Source organism: Aspergillus novofumigatus (assembly GCF_002847465.1).
Source record: "Aspergillus novofumigatus IBT 16806 chromosome Unknown P174scaffold_4, whole genome shotgun sequence".
Taxonomy (NCBI): Eukaryota; Fungi; Ascomycota; class Eurotiomycetes; order Eurotiales; family Aspergillaceae; genus Aspergillus; species Aspergillus novofumigatus.
Genome location: NW_020194277.1, coordinates 3,310,215 through 3,327,924, shown reverse-complemented (window position 1 = coordinate 3,327,924; position 17,710 = coordinate 3,310,215). Strand labels below are relative to the sequence as shown.

Below are 17,710 nucleotides of genomic sequence, written 5' to 3'. Positions count from 1 at the left end.
GCATTAGACCAGGCATCCTATTGTGAATGCCGATCTCGCTCTCCGCCTGGGAAACGTGGTATGAGAAGAAGCTAGACCATTCTGACTGAGTGGCCCCAAGATTTGGTGCCTCCAACTTCAACTTGTACATGCTGTGTGGGCTGTCGGAGTAGGCGGCAGGCAGAATTGACCACTAGCCTAGCGCCCCGCCGTATGATTTGCGGTCTGACCAAATCCTGACCAAACAGGCCACAGCTTCCATGACCTCACATCCTTCAATGACTTTTTCCTGCGCTTCTAGCTGGACTCTCGATCCATGAACCTTCCCCCATCACACATTGCTCAGTCCTCCGTGGGCGAGAGGTGTGCCTCATATATCACAGCGATCAGTGACACTCTCACCCAACGACTCGTTTCGCCTCTCCTGTCAGCCAAAGCGTCGTCTTCCCTGCGTACTCTGACCCTCCCACCCGATTGGGTCCTCGATCCTGCACATCCTCCCACTGCCGCTCTCACCGTCTTCGCCTGCGCGATTGCCCTCGTCGCCATGAGCTGGCGATTCAGCGATCTCTGGCGCCGCTCCCCCTATCCGGCTGCCAAGACCACGCCGCCGCATATCAGCGACAGCGACTATACCTACCTCACCCCGGAGGATATCGTTGACAGGCCGTCGGGCTACACCGGCGCGGAGGAAGATGAGCCCGATACTCTTCTTCTCAAGCATCGTAAGAATACCTACGCCTTGCATTTCCCCGCGTACGCCATCAATGACGGGGCGCTCAGTGTGGGCGAGCTGAGGCGCCGGGCGGCGGAGGTCACGCGCACACCTAACCCGGCGCGCATCAAATTACTCTACAAGGGGAAGTTGTTGGATGATGACTCAATGCCGTGCCGGGCTGAGGGCCTCAAGCAGCAGTCGGAGGTACTGTGTGTTGTTTCGGAAGTGCAGCCCGGCGAGAGCACGCCCAGTGAAGGCTCGGAGGCGGAGCCGGAGAAAGCCGATGAGGCTCCCCGTCTAGACGAGGTGCAGAGCGGCGGGGAACGAAGGAAGAGGAATCGGAACAGAAACAAGAAGAAGAAGGGCAAGGGTCGGAATAAGACAGCTGATGCGGCTGCTGATGATGCGGACGATCTCGCCCCGCCGGCGGAACCCCCGCGACCGTCCTCTGCTGGGGGCTCGTCATCGTTACCGGCGCCATCTCCTAACCTGAAAGTCTTACGCACTCCTCTCGAGCAAGCCAATGCGTTGATCACATACCTGCGGACCGAGCTACTGCCTCTCTGCGAGGCGTATGTCGCTCATCCGCCTACTGATGCTAAGACACGCGATTTCGAGCACAAGAAGCTGAGCGAGACGATCCTGGCACAGGTTATTCTCAAAGCGGACGGGATCGAACCGGACGGCGATGAGGCTGCTCGGAATGCGCGTAAAGCTCTGGTCAAGGAGGCGCAGGCGGCTCTCAACAGTCTAGACAAAGCTGCAAGGGAGTGAGCTGCACCTGGGGAAGTTGATTGATTGTGAACACTGTATATTTGGGACTTGCATTACTTGAACGTATGTATTTGGCACGTGTGTTTCCGGGTCTGGCTATCGACAGAAGAGGGAATAGAATTGCTCTTGATCAAGACAAGGTACAGAGGGATCAGGTATTTCTGGAACTTGCATCGCTTTATGTTTATGGATTATGGACATCAGGTCGTGTCCAATGCACATATACATGTACTTGGAAATTTGCATTGAGATGGCGTCTGGGATGGATGTCTCGGGATTGTTTCTAGGGACCGATGAGATGGCTCTTGACATGAAGATGAAGTCGATTTGCTGGAGACAAAAGAATCGAGAACATTATTGAAGAGCCACAGAATACATGCTTCAACCAGGAAGCCTGGAATAGTACCTAAGTAGACGCACTAATCTAAACTGGTCTAAGGCTCCCAGATCTGAACTCTAGATGATGTTACCTATCGACTGTCTATCATCCAAGCACCAGTTGAGCTAGTTTGCAAGATTGGCTGGACTGTTGAGGCTTCGAGCTAAACCTTCATCAGCCCCGTTGCCGTGTCTTTCTTTCTCCAATCTCTCTCTCCTCTCTTTCTCTTCTCTCTTATTGTCATTCTCGTGCTTTTCCTCTTTCTCTCTCTACTCCGTACTCCGGACTCTTGTGATCTCTCTTCTCCTTTCTCCTTGGCTCCGGTGCTGTCGATCCCCACCCTCGCCCTGATTTTCTTCTACTTTTTCACTTCCATTATCCACTTCACCTTTAATAATGATGTTTTTTGCTGCTTGTCTCTAAATTTCACTAATCTGCAACAGCGTGGAGCTCTCTTACGTCGGCGCCACAGTCTAGCCCAGATCCTGTGCATCCACTCCTTTTCATCCTTTTCGTTCTTCCCCTCTTCTATCTTCGCATCTCGTCCTCGTCCTCCGACGGGTTTCGTCCCCTCACGCCGTCGTCGCTAATCTAATTTTCATTTCTCTCTTTCTATACTTGCCTTATATCCCATTGTCGCTCGGTATCTTTGACTGTTCATACCGAAACCGCCTGGCCTTGTTAAACGGGAAGAAGCATCACCTATCCACGGTACCGAGTCCGCCGGTTCCCTTTTAACTACCAACACCAGCTGCGGAACAAGAGTCGAAATCCCCGGCTCGAGCGGAGAAATTGAACCAAAGAGAATACCCTGCTGCTGTTTTCTTTTCTGGCCTATTTACGTTTTACTCTTTTCGGGCGGCCTTCCCTCTTATCCGGCCTTCTCCCTAGCTTCCACCCCCTGACACCGAATCAATCCATTTCGCGAACGACCACGAACGCTGTGCAACTCGTCTCGTAAAGCCTCGTCGATTGAAACAATATATTTCGTCGATTGACCGCGCCCGGTCGGCGCCCGTGCCGTTCCCCTGGGATGGCCTGATTGAGGGGGAGATTGCTGGAATTCGGTCTGCGTTTGGCAAAGACCCCACCATACCTGCACCCCCTCGAATTATTCACCGGGTTCCAGCTGGTCTGACCTATTCTTGACGCCTACTTATTTTTTTCGTTAATTTTTGATGGCTGCTGGAATGGCGGGGGCAGCAACCGCAACTTACTCTGCAGATGTTTGGACCTCGCCCGGTAGCGTAGACGCCAGTCAGCAGCCATGGGACTTTTCTGTTCCCGCGAGGCAGAATGTAAGTGGTTTGCATCTGTTGTCGAGTGCCGTATCGTGTTTTTCGGACCTGATGGTGTTGGCTGCGGCGTCGCATCTGACATGCCATCAATCTGCCGGAACAATGGCTGATTAATTTTTCTGATAGAGTAACGCTCGTCCCAAGTCACGCTCTCGTGACTCTGGCCACAGAAGATCCCGAGACAAGGGCTCCAGAAGCTCGTCCCTATCCAGACATGCCTACTCACAAGAGGCAAACTTCCTAGCATTGAGGGGAAGGCGCGAACATAGCCCAAAGCGACACGAAAGTGAGCCTGGATTCCCGCGAGACCTGCATGGATATGAAGCCGCGAATCGGGCCGGGAGCAAAGCGAGAGATTCTGAACACAATGGACCTCACAAGGGTAGCGACAAGAAAGATGGGATGGGACAGCAGCTGAATGAACTAGACAGTGCGCATTGGATCCATCGCGATAAGCTGGCCCGTATTGAAAGCGAGGAGCTGCAACAGGCGGCCTATCTGTTTCACCGTCGTGCTGGTCTGGAGAATGGCAAGCCGAGCCGGGCGAGAAACCACGACTCCAACAACAGCGGGTTCAGCGGGTTCAGTGGGTCGGTAGGCGCACCGATGGCATCAGAGTCCATGGAGCCATGGCCAAACCTGCGCGACGAGCAGCGCAACCATACCAGCTCTCCGACGCCCTTTGACGGTGATGGCACTGGGGACGTGACGGAAGAGGAGCGCAGAGGTTGGGATCTTCGTAGACCAGAGGAAATTGCTGCCGACGAGGTGACAGATAGCGCATCGAGTATGTATCGTAACCCGGGACTTCGAAAGAGCTCGTCTCGGATACCCATATCGACTGCCAGCCCGGCACCTATTTCTCCCGAGCATCTGGGACGCGAGTTTCCCATGCAGCGTGCGCGGACCCTCACAAACGGCGAGGAGGAAATCTTGCTGTTTGGAAAGCCACGCAGAGCCAGCGAGCCAATCGCGGTGGAAGCTTCCGACTCCTCTGCCACTCCATCTGCAACTCCATCTGCAGGCAGCCGACCAAACAGTCGCGGCATACAGCCCAACCAAAATTCTCCGGCAAAAAGAGGACCAACGAGCAAAGGTTCTGCAACCCGCAAAACTTCTGCTCCTCCCAGCAATACCCGGAAATCGTCGCGAAATCGGACCGTTTCAACCAATTCCCAGCGCCCTACCACCCGATCAGGCGAGCCCCGTCCGCCGCAGCCCATCAATCGACCCGAGGGAGATCCTCCATGGTTGGCGACCATGTATAAACCCGACCCTCGACTCCCTCCCGACCAGCAGATCCTCCCTACGCATGCACGAAGAATGCTGCAGGAACAATGGGAGAAGGAGGGCCGGACACCTACAACGTACGATCGGGAATTTGCTCCCTTGGCTATCGGGCCTGACGATCGACCTCAGCTTTCCAGCAAGGAGGAAGATACGGAGAAAGTGGAGAACACGCCGGATAAGGCTGAAGAGCAGTCACTCTCACCGGTGCAAGCGGAGAAGACCGACAATCTCCTCGCTTCGCCAAAGAGTCCCGCATCAAGGCCGAGTTCCAGTACGGGATACAGCCCCATGCCTAAGCTACAGGAGATGCCGGCCGCTGCCCAGGTTGGATTGACGCCAAAATGGAACCCTCCGGTGGTGACTGCGCAACCTCCGCCCCCGAAGGAGAAGGGATGCGGATGTTGCATCATTATGTGATTCAAACAATACGGACATTCTCGGAACAGTTTAGATTGGAAGATACCTCAGTCTGACCTCTTTTGCATTTTGTCTACTGTTTCTCTCGCTAGTTCATTCAGCGTCAGGTTGGCCGACGGCGTTGTGTGTTGCTCCGAGCTGTTCGAGGTTTCTGTTTCTTTTCACCCCTTCGTCTTTCCAATTCGCATGTGAGCGACGACAATTGCGTACGCATACCTGCTACTTCTAGGCGAGGGTTTCCGTCACTTGATGACTTTGATATGCATACCTTCCTTCAATTTTCCTTGCTCAAAACTTGATCTGGACCGATCACCTGCATACCCCGCTGTTTTTTGTTGTTTCGTTTCCGCCGTTTCATACTTCAGCGACAGCATTTCATTTCTTATCTGATCTATATCCAAGTTAGTCATGCTGACATCGACTATTCCCGTCGAACATGGTCATAGCTAAATTACAACCATACAAAGGACTCAATTTCTACCTCCTATGCATTGGTAATCAAAATCATGAAATGTAGACGGACGATGATCTCATTTCATGCCAAGCCCATCTCAACTAGAGAGCCACATACACGGAACGCTTAATAAGCATTCGCCATCCGATAAATAACATCATCGGGCTCTAATCGGGGATCGCACCCACCTGCCAGCGCCAGCACCAAGCGTCAACGGAATATAAGGTAATCCCACGCGCCTCCCCCCGACCACCACCACCACCCAACGCTTTCTTTTTCGTTTTTTGTCGCAACAACCAATTGCCCACCATAGCTTCCATATTCACCCGTCTGTTCGGCTCCTTCGCCGGCCCCTCCCCAGCAGCCATGTCAGCCGCAAAGACCAAAGCTCAGAACCTGATCAACGAGAATGCCGTTGGTGCGTCCCACCTTCACCTCCTCCCCTTACGCTCTACCCTTCAAATCAACCTGAGCAAAAGCTAATGAGTGAGTGAAGTGGTCTTCTCGAAATCCTACTGCCCCTACTGCAACGCCAGCAAGAAGACGCTCAGGGACCTCGGCGCCAAGTTTTATGCGCTGGAACTGGATGAGATTGGTTCGTTCCTTTCCCCCTTTCCCTAAAATTTCCCTGAATGAAAAGAGAATGAGACTTAACTGATGACTGTGATGTAGACGACGGAACCGAGATCCAGAATGCGCTGTATGAAATCACGCAGCAGCGGACCGTGCCGAATATCTTCATCGGGCAGAAGCATATTGGTGGGAACTCGGAGTTGCAGGCCAAGTCCGCGCAGTTGCCGGCTTTGTTGAAGGAGGCGGGTGCGTTGTAGATTGGCTATAGATAGATATGCTTAGAATCCTGGTCTACGCTAAATCGATGTGTTTTACTGTGATCTGTAACAGTTTTGTGTTCATGGGTTGAGATGGAATATTATAGTACAGTAGAAGAATAAATTAAACAACCTTCAGGACTACAGTTCCAACCGGTCTTTCCACAATCCCCATTACTCCATCCACAACACTCTGGCGCGCTCCCTCGCTGGAGACCGTCTTCCCGGCCAGATAATTCAACCACACCAGACGGCTGATGCGCTCGTCGGCGACCCGGCCAAGGAAACGCATCGGCTTCGCGGGATCAGGATGGAACAGCGCATTGAGCTCCCCGCGGGCGTTCCTTACCAGAAGCAAGGTCTGCCCCTTGGGGACATTCTTCCGCTGCCCACCCCCAAACAGACTCTTGAATTCATTCATCGCAGCCCCAAACGACTCATCCTCGAACTCGCTGGGAGCGCCCGCAGCGCCCTCCTTAGCCTTTGCGTTCGCCTTTTGCGCCCGCGCCGTGATACCCGCACCCAGCCGTCCCGCAGATGCAAGAAGTCCGTGTTGCGCGTCGGCACGATCCGGAACGCCGTGCGCAGCCCGTCCTGCTTGAGGATCTGGGCCCACGCGGCCTCGCCCATCTCCGGATCCAGGAGCAGCTCCTTCAGCCCTTGCCGCTCGGTCGAGACCAGCGACGTCGCTGACGTCGCGCCCGGAGTATCGCGGATGACGCTGTCCCGGCCGGGCGGGTTCACCGCCGTGCGGACCAGCCGCTGCTGCAGTTCCGAGATGTCCTCCTTGGCGACGTACAGGCCGACGACGTACACTTGGATCTGGAGGAAGGAGACGGTGCGGATCCCCAGGCCCAGGAGCTGGTATTCGTCCTCTTCCACGCCAGGGCCCGCGGGGAGGTCTTCTCCGGACTTGAGCGAGGGGTCGTCGAGGGACCTGGGGAGTCGGATCGTGCTGGGGAAGTGAGGGACGGTGCTGGTGCCTGTGGCGACCTGCTCGACACCATCTTGTCCTTGAATGCGGATCACCGACGGGCTACTCGGGAAGCCGTCTGGGCCGTCCAGCTTTAGCGCTCCGTTGTTCGCATCGCTGTTCCTGTCGTTGTTCGCGGGCTTGGTCTCCTCGAGCTGGGAAAGACCAAACAGGTCCATCTTGATGACTCCATACATGGCCACGGCACAGGCCGCAATTCCGGCCGCAGACAGAGTCATCGACCGCCGGTATTGTGCAATCTCAGCCTCGCGTGTGCGCGCATTTCCTGACGATCGAAGGGGGTTCTTCGCAGCGGTGCGGAGCGGACTGACGGTCGAGAAAAAACGGCCGGCGGAGCGTAGGTGATTCGATTGGAGATATTGGCGTCGGAGACACTGGCCACAAGTACGCCAGGGAAATGAGCCTTGTATCGAAGATGTTGCTGCCATTTTGTTGATATCCGAGGTGGACACCTAGGTATGAACGAATGGCACGGTCGAGACCATGAGGTGACGGCGGAGATCAGTTTGCGGATGCACGTGATCTGCGCTGCCCTGAAAGACAGCTCTTCAGCCCAAGTGCGCATACAACCCATACTGAACTACCAATCTTCATTTCCTATGGAAGAAACTACTCGTACAAAAAGATGACCCATAGATTTATGCCCAGTCTCTGTAACCGGGTCACACAGTCCATCCAGAAATCCCGCCGAGCGGACAGTTATTGTAGACCATAGCATATCAAAACTCATAATTTCCATAACCAGCTCGACATGGACCACAAAGTCTGAACTTGCAATTCCTGCATAAGTACATCTGTGCGTCCGAGCGCTCGACAACATTCATCGAGGCGATCAGCTGTGCAGTGGGCGAAGTGTCTTCGGATTGGACCTGTTCCCATAGAGAACCCGGGATCAAGGTCTCTCTGGGTAAGATCCTGCGCCAGCAGTTTTCACATTCGTACTCATAGTCTGAGTTCTCCACCTCAGAATTATCAATTATTATGGCAAAATCGTGATTGCAATCAAAAGGATCCAGCCTTGAGCCATCTGGTTCGGTCCCGAAGAAGTCCGAATTTTCCTCCCAGTCAGAGGTTGCGTCAAGATCGACATCGCTACCGACCTCAGCAGCAAAGTGGCTGTGTTGGACAGCTCTAGCGAGCGACATTTCAGCTGCTTGATTCTCGTCATCTTCATCCTCGTACGCTGCCTGGTCGTCTTGCTCATCGTCCGTCTCATCTGTGTCAGATCTCCAGCTGCCATAACGATCCCAATAATCCTCATCATCGGCGTCACCCTCAGCGTCCTCGTCCTCGTCTTCCGCTTCCTCTTCCTCTTCTCCAGCCTCTCCCTCGTCAACCTGAGTGGCAATCTCTTCAGCGTTGTCATCACCAATATCTATCTCAGCCGCCCGCCCTTTGGCACAAATATTCGCTTTGCAGACCTCGATAGCCCGGCAACAATACCAGCACCACTGTGCACCGCAACGGCACTGCATGTGACGACAGCCAAACATCCTGCGAACTGCAGCACGGCACTTGGGACATCGTTTGATTCCCAAGTTTTCCAAGGTCCGCGCCAATTCAGGATCAATATCCGACACCTGACACGTAGAGCCGTGGTGGTACAGCTTCTTGCATCTCCAACATACCTGAGCAAAGCACTTCGGGCAGAGCACGGGGAATGAGATGTACAACGGGTTTACGGGAAGAGATGGTGTAGCCCCGCTGGCTGCCAACTGCCTATAAAAGCCACTAGAAGCCACGAGGTCCTTCCATTGTTGCTGTATGTAGCTGGGGGGAATGAAGCCGGAGCAGGTGGGAACGGGGCAGTAGCAGCGGTTGACCGTTCTCCACTCCTCGAATTTCAACTTGTACAAGGCAATTTCCTCATCAGAAAGATGTCTGCGTGCAACAGCCAGCGGGATGGGCTGGCAGCAGCGCGGCGGCATCTGGGCTTCATCCTTGCAAGCCATCAGGAAGATTTGCCTGATACACTCGGTGCAGCAATAGCAATCGCATTCTTTGCAGGGTCGTACTTGTTCACCTTCAATATCCTCGCTGCAGTAAGCACAAGGACGGATTTCTGTTGGTCCTTCTGCTGGTGCTTCTGCCGGTGCTTCCGTCGGCGCCACCGGGACGGGTTCGTCTATGGACATCTGATCGAAGTGATAGATGGCTTCCATGGCTGTTACGCAGAAAGAGCAGCGAGAAAGTAAGCCAAAAAAGCTACGCGAATAGCAGACTTTGTCAGACATAACATTGACGCGCGTAATCGGCTGGGGATATGGTACCTGACTGACCCTCGGAGTAAACTCTTTTGCTTCGTTCCAAACCGCGAAATCTTCGGATAAGCGAGAAGGAAAGGAAGTGGTGAAAGAGGAATAACAAGACAAACGAAAACATAAACAAGAAGAGGGAAAAAATTCAGTGAACGACAAACACAGTGCATCACGACGACTAATCGAAGACCCACGAGGGGTTCATGGTTGACGTGATATGGCTCCCTGCTGGGTTGAGCCTTCCTATTTCACTAGGTGGGGGAGTGAGCATTTGGTGGCCGGGAACTTCAGGCTACCTAGGGATACATCCTTTGTCTACAAGTGTAAAGTATTACGACAGATACTTAAACGTATAGTCAGAGAGATCTTCCGTTGCTATCTATGTAGTATAAGACTGCTGCACTAATACCACTATCTAACAACTACATTGTGTGACCCTCCAGCCACTGTGACAGTTGCGGTTTCATTTTCATACGCCAACCCCCTTTTGATGTCGTGTCCGTCAATCTTGATAGAAGGCTTCTTTGGACTTCTCACAAATGGCAAAGTGAGTGTTCCCATTGTCCCCTGAGGAACTGAGAATTGGAGCATGTATCCCTTCGAGTATCTCTTCCAGGACGCTTTGTATTTCCCCAGCAATGTTGTAAATCCGGCCTCGGCAGACTTGAGATCACCAAATTGCGGCGCAATTTTCCAAGTCATCCCTCCAGGCGATGTAATTGAAAGGCCGACGACGTAGTTGGTTAGGGCAGACGTCGGCCCTGCAGACCACCCATGTGCATGCGAAACATAGGAGGCATCGTACGAGTAACCGCGACTAGATCTGTAGCCAAAGGTGCCGTTGGCGAGGTATCCCTCAATGACAGTGCTCTCTGTACCATTGGGATTGTTGAGATACCACCCCCAGCTTCGCCGAATGAGCTCGAGCGCTCTGGTGGGCTGGCCGGCGGCAAAATGACATTGGATCTCGAACGACGATATAAATGGCGAGATATTCTCGGGAAGCTCAGGCGCAACTGCACCGATTGGGGTCCAATTATCTGTCAGCCTCTCGGAGATACTAGCAGCGCGTGTCTGGTTGACAATGCCGAAAAGCACTGCCATGCTATTTGCGTCCTGGGGATGAAGAGTCGTGGCCGTCGCATTGTCCTTGAACGCCCCATATGCATCGTCCCAGCAGTACTGATTGATAGCCTTCTTGAGATTATCTGCTCTGGTGTTCCACGTGTCTACAAGAGAACTCGTGCTATCTGCCCAAGCAGCCAGCTGTGCTCCCGTCTTCAGAGTATGGTATAATCTAATGTTGTTAGAGAGTAGCAACCGGAGTGCATTGAGTCACTCACATCATCTGCGCTTCTGAGTTGTTATAACCCTGCTGCCATCGAGCCCAGTCGCGGGTGCCAGTGACGATCAGTAATCCCGACTTTCCATCCACCTTTCCATAGATGAAGTCCATAGCTGCTTGATATTTCTGCCAGTTGGCTGAAAGGAAGTCGGTGTCATTGGAGAATAGCACGTAATTGTAGGTTCCGATCATCGTCCACATATGGTAGGTATCTGAATTCTTCTGACTGAGCGGTGGCCCCGATTCGTCAAAAGCACCTGTCGTGGTATTCTATTTCAACTCAGCTCGATGCTTGCGTGCTTAGAATTTAGCGGTAGAGCTTACTTGCGTGTTGTACATGACTTGGAGAGCATTCTTAACACTCTCCAAGTCTCCTGTACTGACAAAAGCTGAAGGAACAGCAATTCCCATGTCACCGGGCCAAACTGCGCGGTCTCTTTTAGCCCCGTCGACAATGATAGTATCACCAGGACCCAAAGTTGCATTATTGGCCCATCCGTTATGCAGCATAGGGACTTGACGACCAGTGTCGACTGGAACAGAGTTGGTTTGCAATGTATAGGCGCCGCTGTACCAAACTCGATTGAGCAGTTCGTCGTTCGAGTGGAAGTAGCCCTGGTAGGCCCGCAAATTCGACCACGTCGGCTGGAAGCCAAGTTCCAAGCTCACATCCTCGATCTGAACCTTGGTAGAGTCATTCGTGACCACGAACACTGTCATGTATCGGAAACCCCACGCAAGGCTTCGTCTGGCATTGTATACGAGCCCTTTCCAGCCTTGGTGAATCTTGTGTACAGTGCCCCATCAGGACCCTTAAATGCGCCGTTGGACGAGTCTGACCATTCGCCTATCCAGTTCTTGGCCTCTGTAAACGCTATTCCTAAGGCTCCGCTGCCTGAGGAGGTATAATTTAGAGTGACGATACCGCCGACTTCGATGCCAAAATCGAATATGACAAGCGACCCATTGCCATGGAGAGTAGCCGGCATTGCTTGTGCATAAGCTGAGTTCAGGCTCAAGTTGGTGATGGACAGAATCTTCTTAGGACGAACAGTCCTCGAAGAAGGCGCATAAATGCCCTGTTCCCATGGCCCTTCGAATGCACTGCCTTCTGGCCCCGAACAAGTCGTGTTCCTCCAGCATGTTTGTGCTAGAACGACGGGAAGTAGAGTCAGGAGGCTCAGAACGACATTCAAAAAGTGAATCCTCGTCATCTCCATCTCATGGGATAGGGCCTTCAGACCAGTCAATCGAGAACAGAACTAGGTATGGATAAAATCAAATGTAGTATCATATAGTGCTCATGGCTACATATAGCCTACTGTTGGAGGCCAGGTCCATTCGGGCTGTATTCTCCCAAGAAGCCAAAGAGGGGTCGTTCTAAGTCCTGCGTGGATGATCTGCTTCTAAGGAGTTGTGCCGAACATATCGGGTAGTTCAATGCTTGTTTGTCAGCCCGAAGGATTGGCGGAAAATATCAAGCAAGACCACTTTGCGTCGCGATACCGACATGAATAGTGAACGGCACACAGAGGACAGGAACAATCTTCTTCCCGGGTCGTGGCATATCAATCCCTATTTCCTCGACTCTCCCCGCAGTTACATATGCGCATGGTGTCCTTAGCTTCGGCCTATGATTTCCTAGCGTAAGTATTGGGAGATTCGGTGGAATAATGACCGAAATCCTGATTCAGCAATGTCGATCACATTGAACATTGGAAATGATGAAGCCAATGAGACAAATATAAAGGGGAGATGCCAAGAGGGGGATGTGCTGGTATAGACATGAGCAGAGACACCGATACGGGTGCTATGATTTCATGCAATGCGTTTTTCGATTATCTTCCTCGTCTCTATTCCACTTCTCCTCGGGCTGACGTACGCTGGCGGCGTTGAAAAGGACAAACGAAACAATGTATGTACCGTCAAAGCAAATGGAAAACAGAAGGATGATGTGCCAAATCTTCTGAAGGCCTTCAAAGAATGCGGAAAAGGAGGGACAATTATTTTCCCTCAAGATCAGTCCTATTCGATTAGGACGAGACTTAATCCAATTCTGAATGATGTCACAATACAATGGAGAGGAAAGTGGACAGTAAGTTCTCCTGCTATTTGCTTCTCATCAACCAACTGGTATAACTCTCGCGATACAGTTCTCTAAGGAGCTCGACTACTGGCGCAGCAACGCCTATCCTATTGCCTTCCAAAACCATCGTGCGGGCTTCATTATCAGTGGACACAACATCACAATCGATGGATACGGTACGGGAGGCATCGATGGCAACGGCAATACATGGTATACCGCAGAAAAGGGCGTCACACAACCTGGGAGGCCGATGCCGTTCGTCTTCTGGAACGTCTCTGAGGTGAATGTCGAGAACTTCTATGTGAAAGACCCGCCTCTTTGGAGTCTCAGTGTCATCAACGGCACGAACATGCGGTTCAACAACATCTACTGCAATGCAACATCAGTAGATGCGCCGTACGGCTACAATTGGGTGCAGAACACGGATGGATTTGGTTCGTTTTCTGCGGTCAGTTGAATGTCCCTAGCTGACTCGAGTTCGCAGATACCATGGATGCTGTGAACATCCAACTCACCAATTTTGTGTACCAAGGTGGAGATGACTGCATCGCCATCAAGCCTCGATCGTACAATATCGACATCCAGAATGTGACATGCGTTGGCGGAAATGGAATTGCCATTGGTAGTCTTGGTCAATATCTCGAGGACTCCAGCGTGGAGAATGTCCGTGTGAATAAGGTGAAGGTAACGCCTCAGTAGACGGATTTCTGCCTCTGAAAGAGTACTGATGATAACGTATTGGCAGATCGTACGATACAACGAAGACATGCACAACTCCGCGTATATCAAAACCTGGGTCGGCGCTCTGGTTCCCCAAAGCTCATATGAAAGCGCTGGTCTCCCTCGCGGTGGAGGCTGGGGCAATGTGCGAAATATCCTCTTCTCGAACTTTGAAGTCCAAGGAGCCAACGCCGGACCCTCGATAAGTCAAGACAGCGGTAACAACGGTTCATACTCTGGATCGAGTCTCATGACCGTCTCCAATATCGTCTTTGCCAACTTTACAGGCTACACAAACGGCGGTTCAAGTGTCACATCTAAGGTCTCTTGCTCCGAGGTTCATCCTTGTTATAACATCGAGTTTGACAACGTGGTCCTCTATCCTGGCAAGAATGCATCAAGTCCTGGGACAGGATCTTGTAAATATACCGAGGACGGAGGTGTCTACGGACTCGAGGGATGTTAGCTAAGTTGGCAAAAAATAATCGAAATCATGATTAGTTCACTGAGGAGGATTATCGACAACATGCCTTCTTTGGAGTGTTACCAACGTGGAGGAATTCATTTCGTGTACAGAATTGATGAGAGAGTAATATCTCATATATCAAAGCACTCGTCCAAAAAGGTGTCTAGATAGCCATCTCTGGCTAGTGGGATGATAGCAGTAGGGTCAACACAGCAGGAATATAACCGTGTCTGTAATCGGATAAGATATGGACTTGCCGAGGAGGTTTGTTGCTGGGTGTTGTCAACCAGAATATGCCTATCATTCCTAGTATGCTAGAAATGGTCGTCTGGACACTATTTTGGCATAGTGGTTTGATGGCTCACTGCTGACAGGTGTCATCCGAAGGGCGCAACGGTGTGGTGAGGACCGAAAGATCTAGCGGGAAAGCTACAGGTATAAGAACGACTCAACTTCTTGATTCAAAATAAAGACCGATAAGCAACAGCAATAGATTCACTAAAACTTCAACTTATCTTCCCCCTTCCCATACTTTATCGTGTCATTTCAGCTCGGTAATCGGTTTCATTACAATGCAGAAGCCGTGGATAGAAACGCCTCTGATCGAGTCGGCAGCACTATCCAAGGTAGCTGGATGGTAAGGCATCCTACTCTCCTATCTACCCAAACACTAATTGTATATAGCAGAATCTTTTTAAAACTCGAACTCCTTCAGCCATCTGGATCCTTCAAATCAAGGTACAACACAACACAAAGAGGATCTTCTAGATACTCCAGACAACTGACAGCCCATCCAGGGGTATCGGCAACCTAATCCGCTCTGCATTACTCGACCCAGAGAACAAGGACAAGCAACTTCATTTCTACAGCTCCTCAGGAGGTAATGCAGGCCTGGCGGCCGTAGTCGCAGCCCGGGACCTAGGCTATCCCTGTACAGTCGTCGTACCACTCAGCACGAAGCCGATGATGATCAGTAAATTGCGGGCGGCGGGTGCTGCCGACGTGATCCAGCAAGGAGCAAGCTGGTTCGACGCGGACACCTACCTACGGAAGAACTACATCGATAATCAGGATACCCAGCACTCCTCGCGGAGAAACGTCTACCTGTGTCCGTATGATCATCCAGAGATCTGGAAGGGCGCTGCAACAATGGTATCTGAGATGGTCGACCAGTTACCTCTGCGAGATCCCTCGTCAACATGCAACTTTCCAGCTGATGCGATTGTATGCAGTGTTGGTGGCGGGGTCTGTTCAATGGAATCGTCGAAGGAGTCGACAATTACCTGCAATCACATGCGATGAATGGGAAGGGAAACGCTCGGAGAAATGTCAAGATTCTGGCCGCAGAGACACACGGTGCGGATTCGCTGGCGCTTTCGCTACGAAACGGGAGTCTTCAATCGCTTCCCGGTATCACCTCGCTCGCGACCTCCCTCGGGGCCGTTCGTGTCGCTGAAAAGACCTTCCAATACGCAAGCTCACCTCCGGCCGGCATCGACGTAGCAAGTGTCGTGGGCTCGGATGCCGAGGCCGCTCGGGGTGTTCTTCGATTGGCTGATGATCTCCGGCTACAAGTTGAACTGGCATGTGGGATATCTGTAGAGGTTGCTGTGGGAAGACGATTGAGAGATGTCATCCCAGATCTTACTCCGAACAGCAGGGTGGTCATTGTGGCTTGTGGAGGAAGCAATATCACGGCTGAGATGATAGCAGAGTATCGTCTCCAACATGAGAGTGGCTGGAGTTAGACGAGTCCCCCTCTTCAATGGAGCAGCGCTACCTGCCTGCCGACACTCCTAAGCTCGAGAAATGCTGACCCGCAGGCCGCAGCCGTTGTTATCTATGACCCCTTAGAGCGGGGCCCTCAGACAATGGGCGGTATGACCCGAGAGGTACAGAAGACTCCATATGCTGTACATAGGCTATACTCAGAAATATGAAGACATCTTCTTTGTGATGTGTATTGAGTGGGCGCTTTAGTTCGGGAACTAGAACTACTGATGTATTCACTGGGACTCTTTGAACCTTGGACGTTTGTGATATGGGGATTTCCTTGGCCGTCCCCTCGACGATATCAACAAATCCACATTCGGTGCTCGTGCTGTCCGTGTCGACTGTTCTCTCAGCTGACCAGCTTGAAATTCCTTTTCCTCACTATGTCATTTTGTCACTGAGCTCTAACAAATCCGTGCCGTCAGGTATCGAAACAGTCGAAGGCAACTCACTAATCAGAGGTAACTCGAGTTTTGCAAGGCTGGGTTGAACAGAGATAAATCGTTCTCGCACCTATTTGGCGTCGGTATCTCTGCCTCTGGTCTGGGTTGAGAGCAAAGCCCAGGTCTTGGGATTGGTGTTCTCTTGGTGCCATAATTAGCGATTTGAGTGCAGGATCAAGCTTCAATCACCTGGGGATGTGGCTAGCTGACCTCGATGCAACCAAACCTTGAACAAGGAGAAGAGTACACGGTAGGGTTATCCTTGCGTTCTTGATTTGCTCCAGTTTCATCCCATGGGGACTACTGGATTTACCTCGAGCCGACAGGGGCCTTCTTTTGCACTCAATACATACTCTGTTGGTTAGTGTAATCTAGATGCCTTTTCGTAATGCAGAACCACGCAAATGAGCTCTAGTAAGAATAGGCTATTTCAGCCACAATATCGAGCTGATCCTGGAATAGCCGAGCCAAGCGCACTTTAAGATCGACCTGTCTCCGTTTGCAATTTGAACTTCACTACTGTTGATTTGACTCCACATTAATCCTGGACGGGTGCACTATGTGGATAGTGCGTCTCGATGGTAATAGTACTACGATATAATTGTGGGTTCAGACGCTGGCCAAGGCCTTTGACCGCTAAATGCACTGATGCCATCATTTTGGTGAAAGAGCAACGCTGCCTAGTCTAGTTACTAGGGTCTTGGTGGCCCCAGTCTACACTAGAGGTTTCTCGTTGTCCACTGGACTCACTCCAGTCTCGAGGGAGTGCATCTATCAAATGGTGACGAGAAGCCATGCTTCTCAACCTCTCTCTTGCCATTTTAGACTTTCCTCCGAAATGTTCGGAGGGATGAAACAGTTGCCAAGCACAATGGCAATTTTAATTTTGTCTCGAGGTGAATCTTAAAAGCCAGATATTAATAACGTCGATCATTACTTCTCACCAAAGCACAGAAACGGCAGACCCTAATCTATAGAGAAGTTCGGAGAGGATATGCGACAGATGGATCACCGGGTTACCTCGACGGCACTTTTTGATGAAGAGGAAGGAGAGTATGGGATATCGATGGATCCATAGCTGATATTGATGATTGATGAGTTCTTTGAGTGTGCCGTTACCATTATTTGAGTAATACGGGACCTAGGGACTCTAGGATCAAGAGAAGGCTCGAGAGACGAAACCTAGATCAAAAAGATAGAGGCCTCTGATGTGAATACCAGAGTTATTTTGTACTAAATACAGAACCCAAGTTGATGAACCTAACGAACTTAGATCTTGCCCGATCGGGATTGGTGCTGTGTTCCTGCCGCGAACCATACTTGCCCCTCTACTAACCAGACTAGGTCTAGCGTTGATTCCCCATTCCATGGGCGTCAAGGCATCTATCCAGTAAGGTATCCATGTACAATGTATTATCTGACACTAGTGTTTTCTACCCCTTTTGTTGATGTTGTGACTTGCGAGGCGTGCGTCGTACTCAATAAT

General features: G+C 51.5%; 6 protein-coding genes across 6 annotated transcripts; 5 read left to right on the top strand and 1 right to left on the bottom strand.

Moving 5' to 3' along the window:
• The first annotated feature begins 232 nt into the window (after positions 1 to 232).
• On the top strand, positions 233 to 1,889 carry P174DRAFT_441977 (BAG family molecular chaperone regulator). Its single transcript, XM_024827474.1, has one exon. The coding sequence runs from the start codon at positions 296 to 298 to the stop codon at positions 1,469 to 1,471; it is 1,176 nt and encodes a 391-aa protein (XP_024683261.1). The 5' UTR covers positions 233 to 295; the 3' UTR covers positions 1,472 to 1,889.
• A 1,151-nt stretch (positions 1,890 to 3,040) lies between these two features.
• On the top strand, positions 3,041 to 4,855 carry P174DRAFT_421199 (uncharacterized protein; the record flags this gene model as incomplete). Its single annotated transcript, XM_024824932.1, has 2 exons — positions 3,041 to 3,148; positions 3,275 to 4,855. The coding sequence occupies 2 exons, from the start codon at positions 3,041 to 3,043 to the stop codon at positions 4,853 to 4,855; spliced, it is 1,689 nt and encodes a 562-aa protein (XP_024683260.1).
• An 820-nt stretch (positions 4,856 to 5,675) lies between these two features.
• Positions 5,676 to 6,242, top strand: P174DRAFT_407500 (glutaredoxin; the record flags this gene model as incomplete). The annotated part of the gene is made up of 3 exons (XM_024824136.1): positions 5,676 to 5,727; positions 5,806 to 5,904; positions 5,982 to 6,242. 3 exons carry the CDS (start codon positions 5,676 to 5,678, stop codon positions 6,137 to 6,139), a joined length of 309 nt encoding a protein of 102 aa, XP_024683259.1. The 3' UTR covers positions 6,140 to 6,242.
• On the bottom strand, positions 6,217 to 11,950 carry P174DRAFT_512784 (Six-hairpin glycosidase; the record flags this gene model as incomplete). Its single annotated transcript, XM_024831908.1, has 7 exons — positions 6,217 to 6,632; positions 6,656 to 7,536; positions 9,604 to 9,619; positions 9,839 to 10,669; positions 10,827 to 11,006; positions 11,061 to 11,449; positions 11,473 to 11,950. The coding sequence occupies 7 exons, from the start codon at positions 11,948 to 11,950 to the stop codon at positions 6,264 to 6,266; spliced, it is 3,144 nt and encodes a 1,047-aa protein (XP_024683258.1). The 3' UTR covers positions 6,217 to 6,263.
• A 611-nt stretch (positions 11,951 to 12,561) lies between these two features.
• Positions 12,562 to 14,008, top strand: P174DRAFT_460716 (putative extracellular exo-polygalacturonase; the record flags this gene model as incomplete). The annotated part of the gene is made up of 4 exons (XM_024829921.1): positions 12,562 to 12,831; positions 12,890 to 13,274; positions 13,307 to 13,506; positions 13,568 to 14,008. The coding sequence occupies 4 exons, from the start codon at positions 12,562 to 12,564 to the stop codon at positions 14,006 to 14,008; spliced, it is 1,296 nt and encodes a 431-aa protein (XP_024683257.1).
• Positions 14,009 to 14,580: 572 nt separating this feature from the next.
• P174DRAFT_512783 (putative L-serine dehydratase) lies at positions 14,581 to 15,756 on the top strand (the record flags this gene model as incomplete). Its single annotated transcript, XM_024831907.1, has 4 exons — positions 14,581 to 14,645; positions 14,693 to 14,746; positions 14,806 to 15,245; positions 15,278 to 15,756. 4 exons carry the CDS (start codon positions 14,581 to 14,583, stop codon positions 15,754 to 15,756), a joined length of 1,038 nt encoding a protein of 345 aa, XP_024683256.1.
• Between the last annotated feature and the right edge of the window lie 1,954 nt (positions 15,757 to 17,710).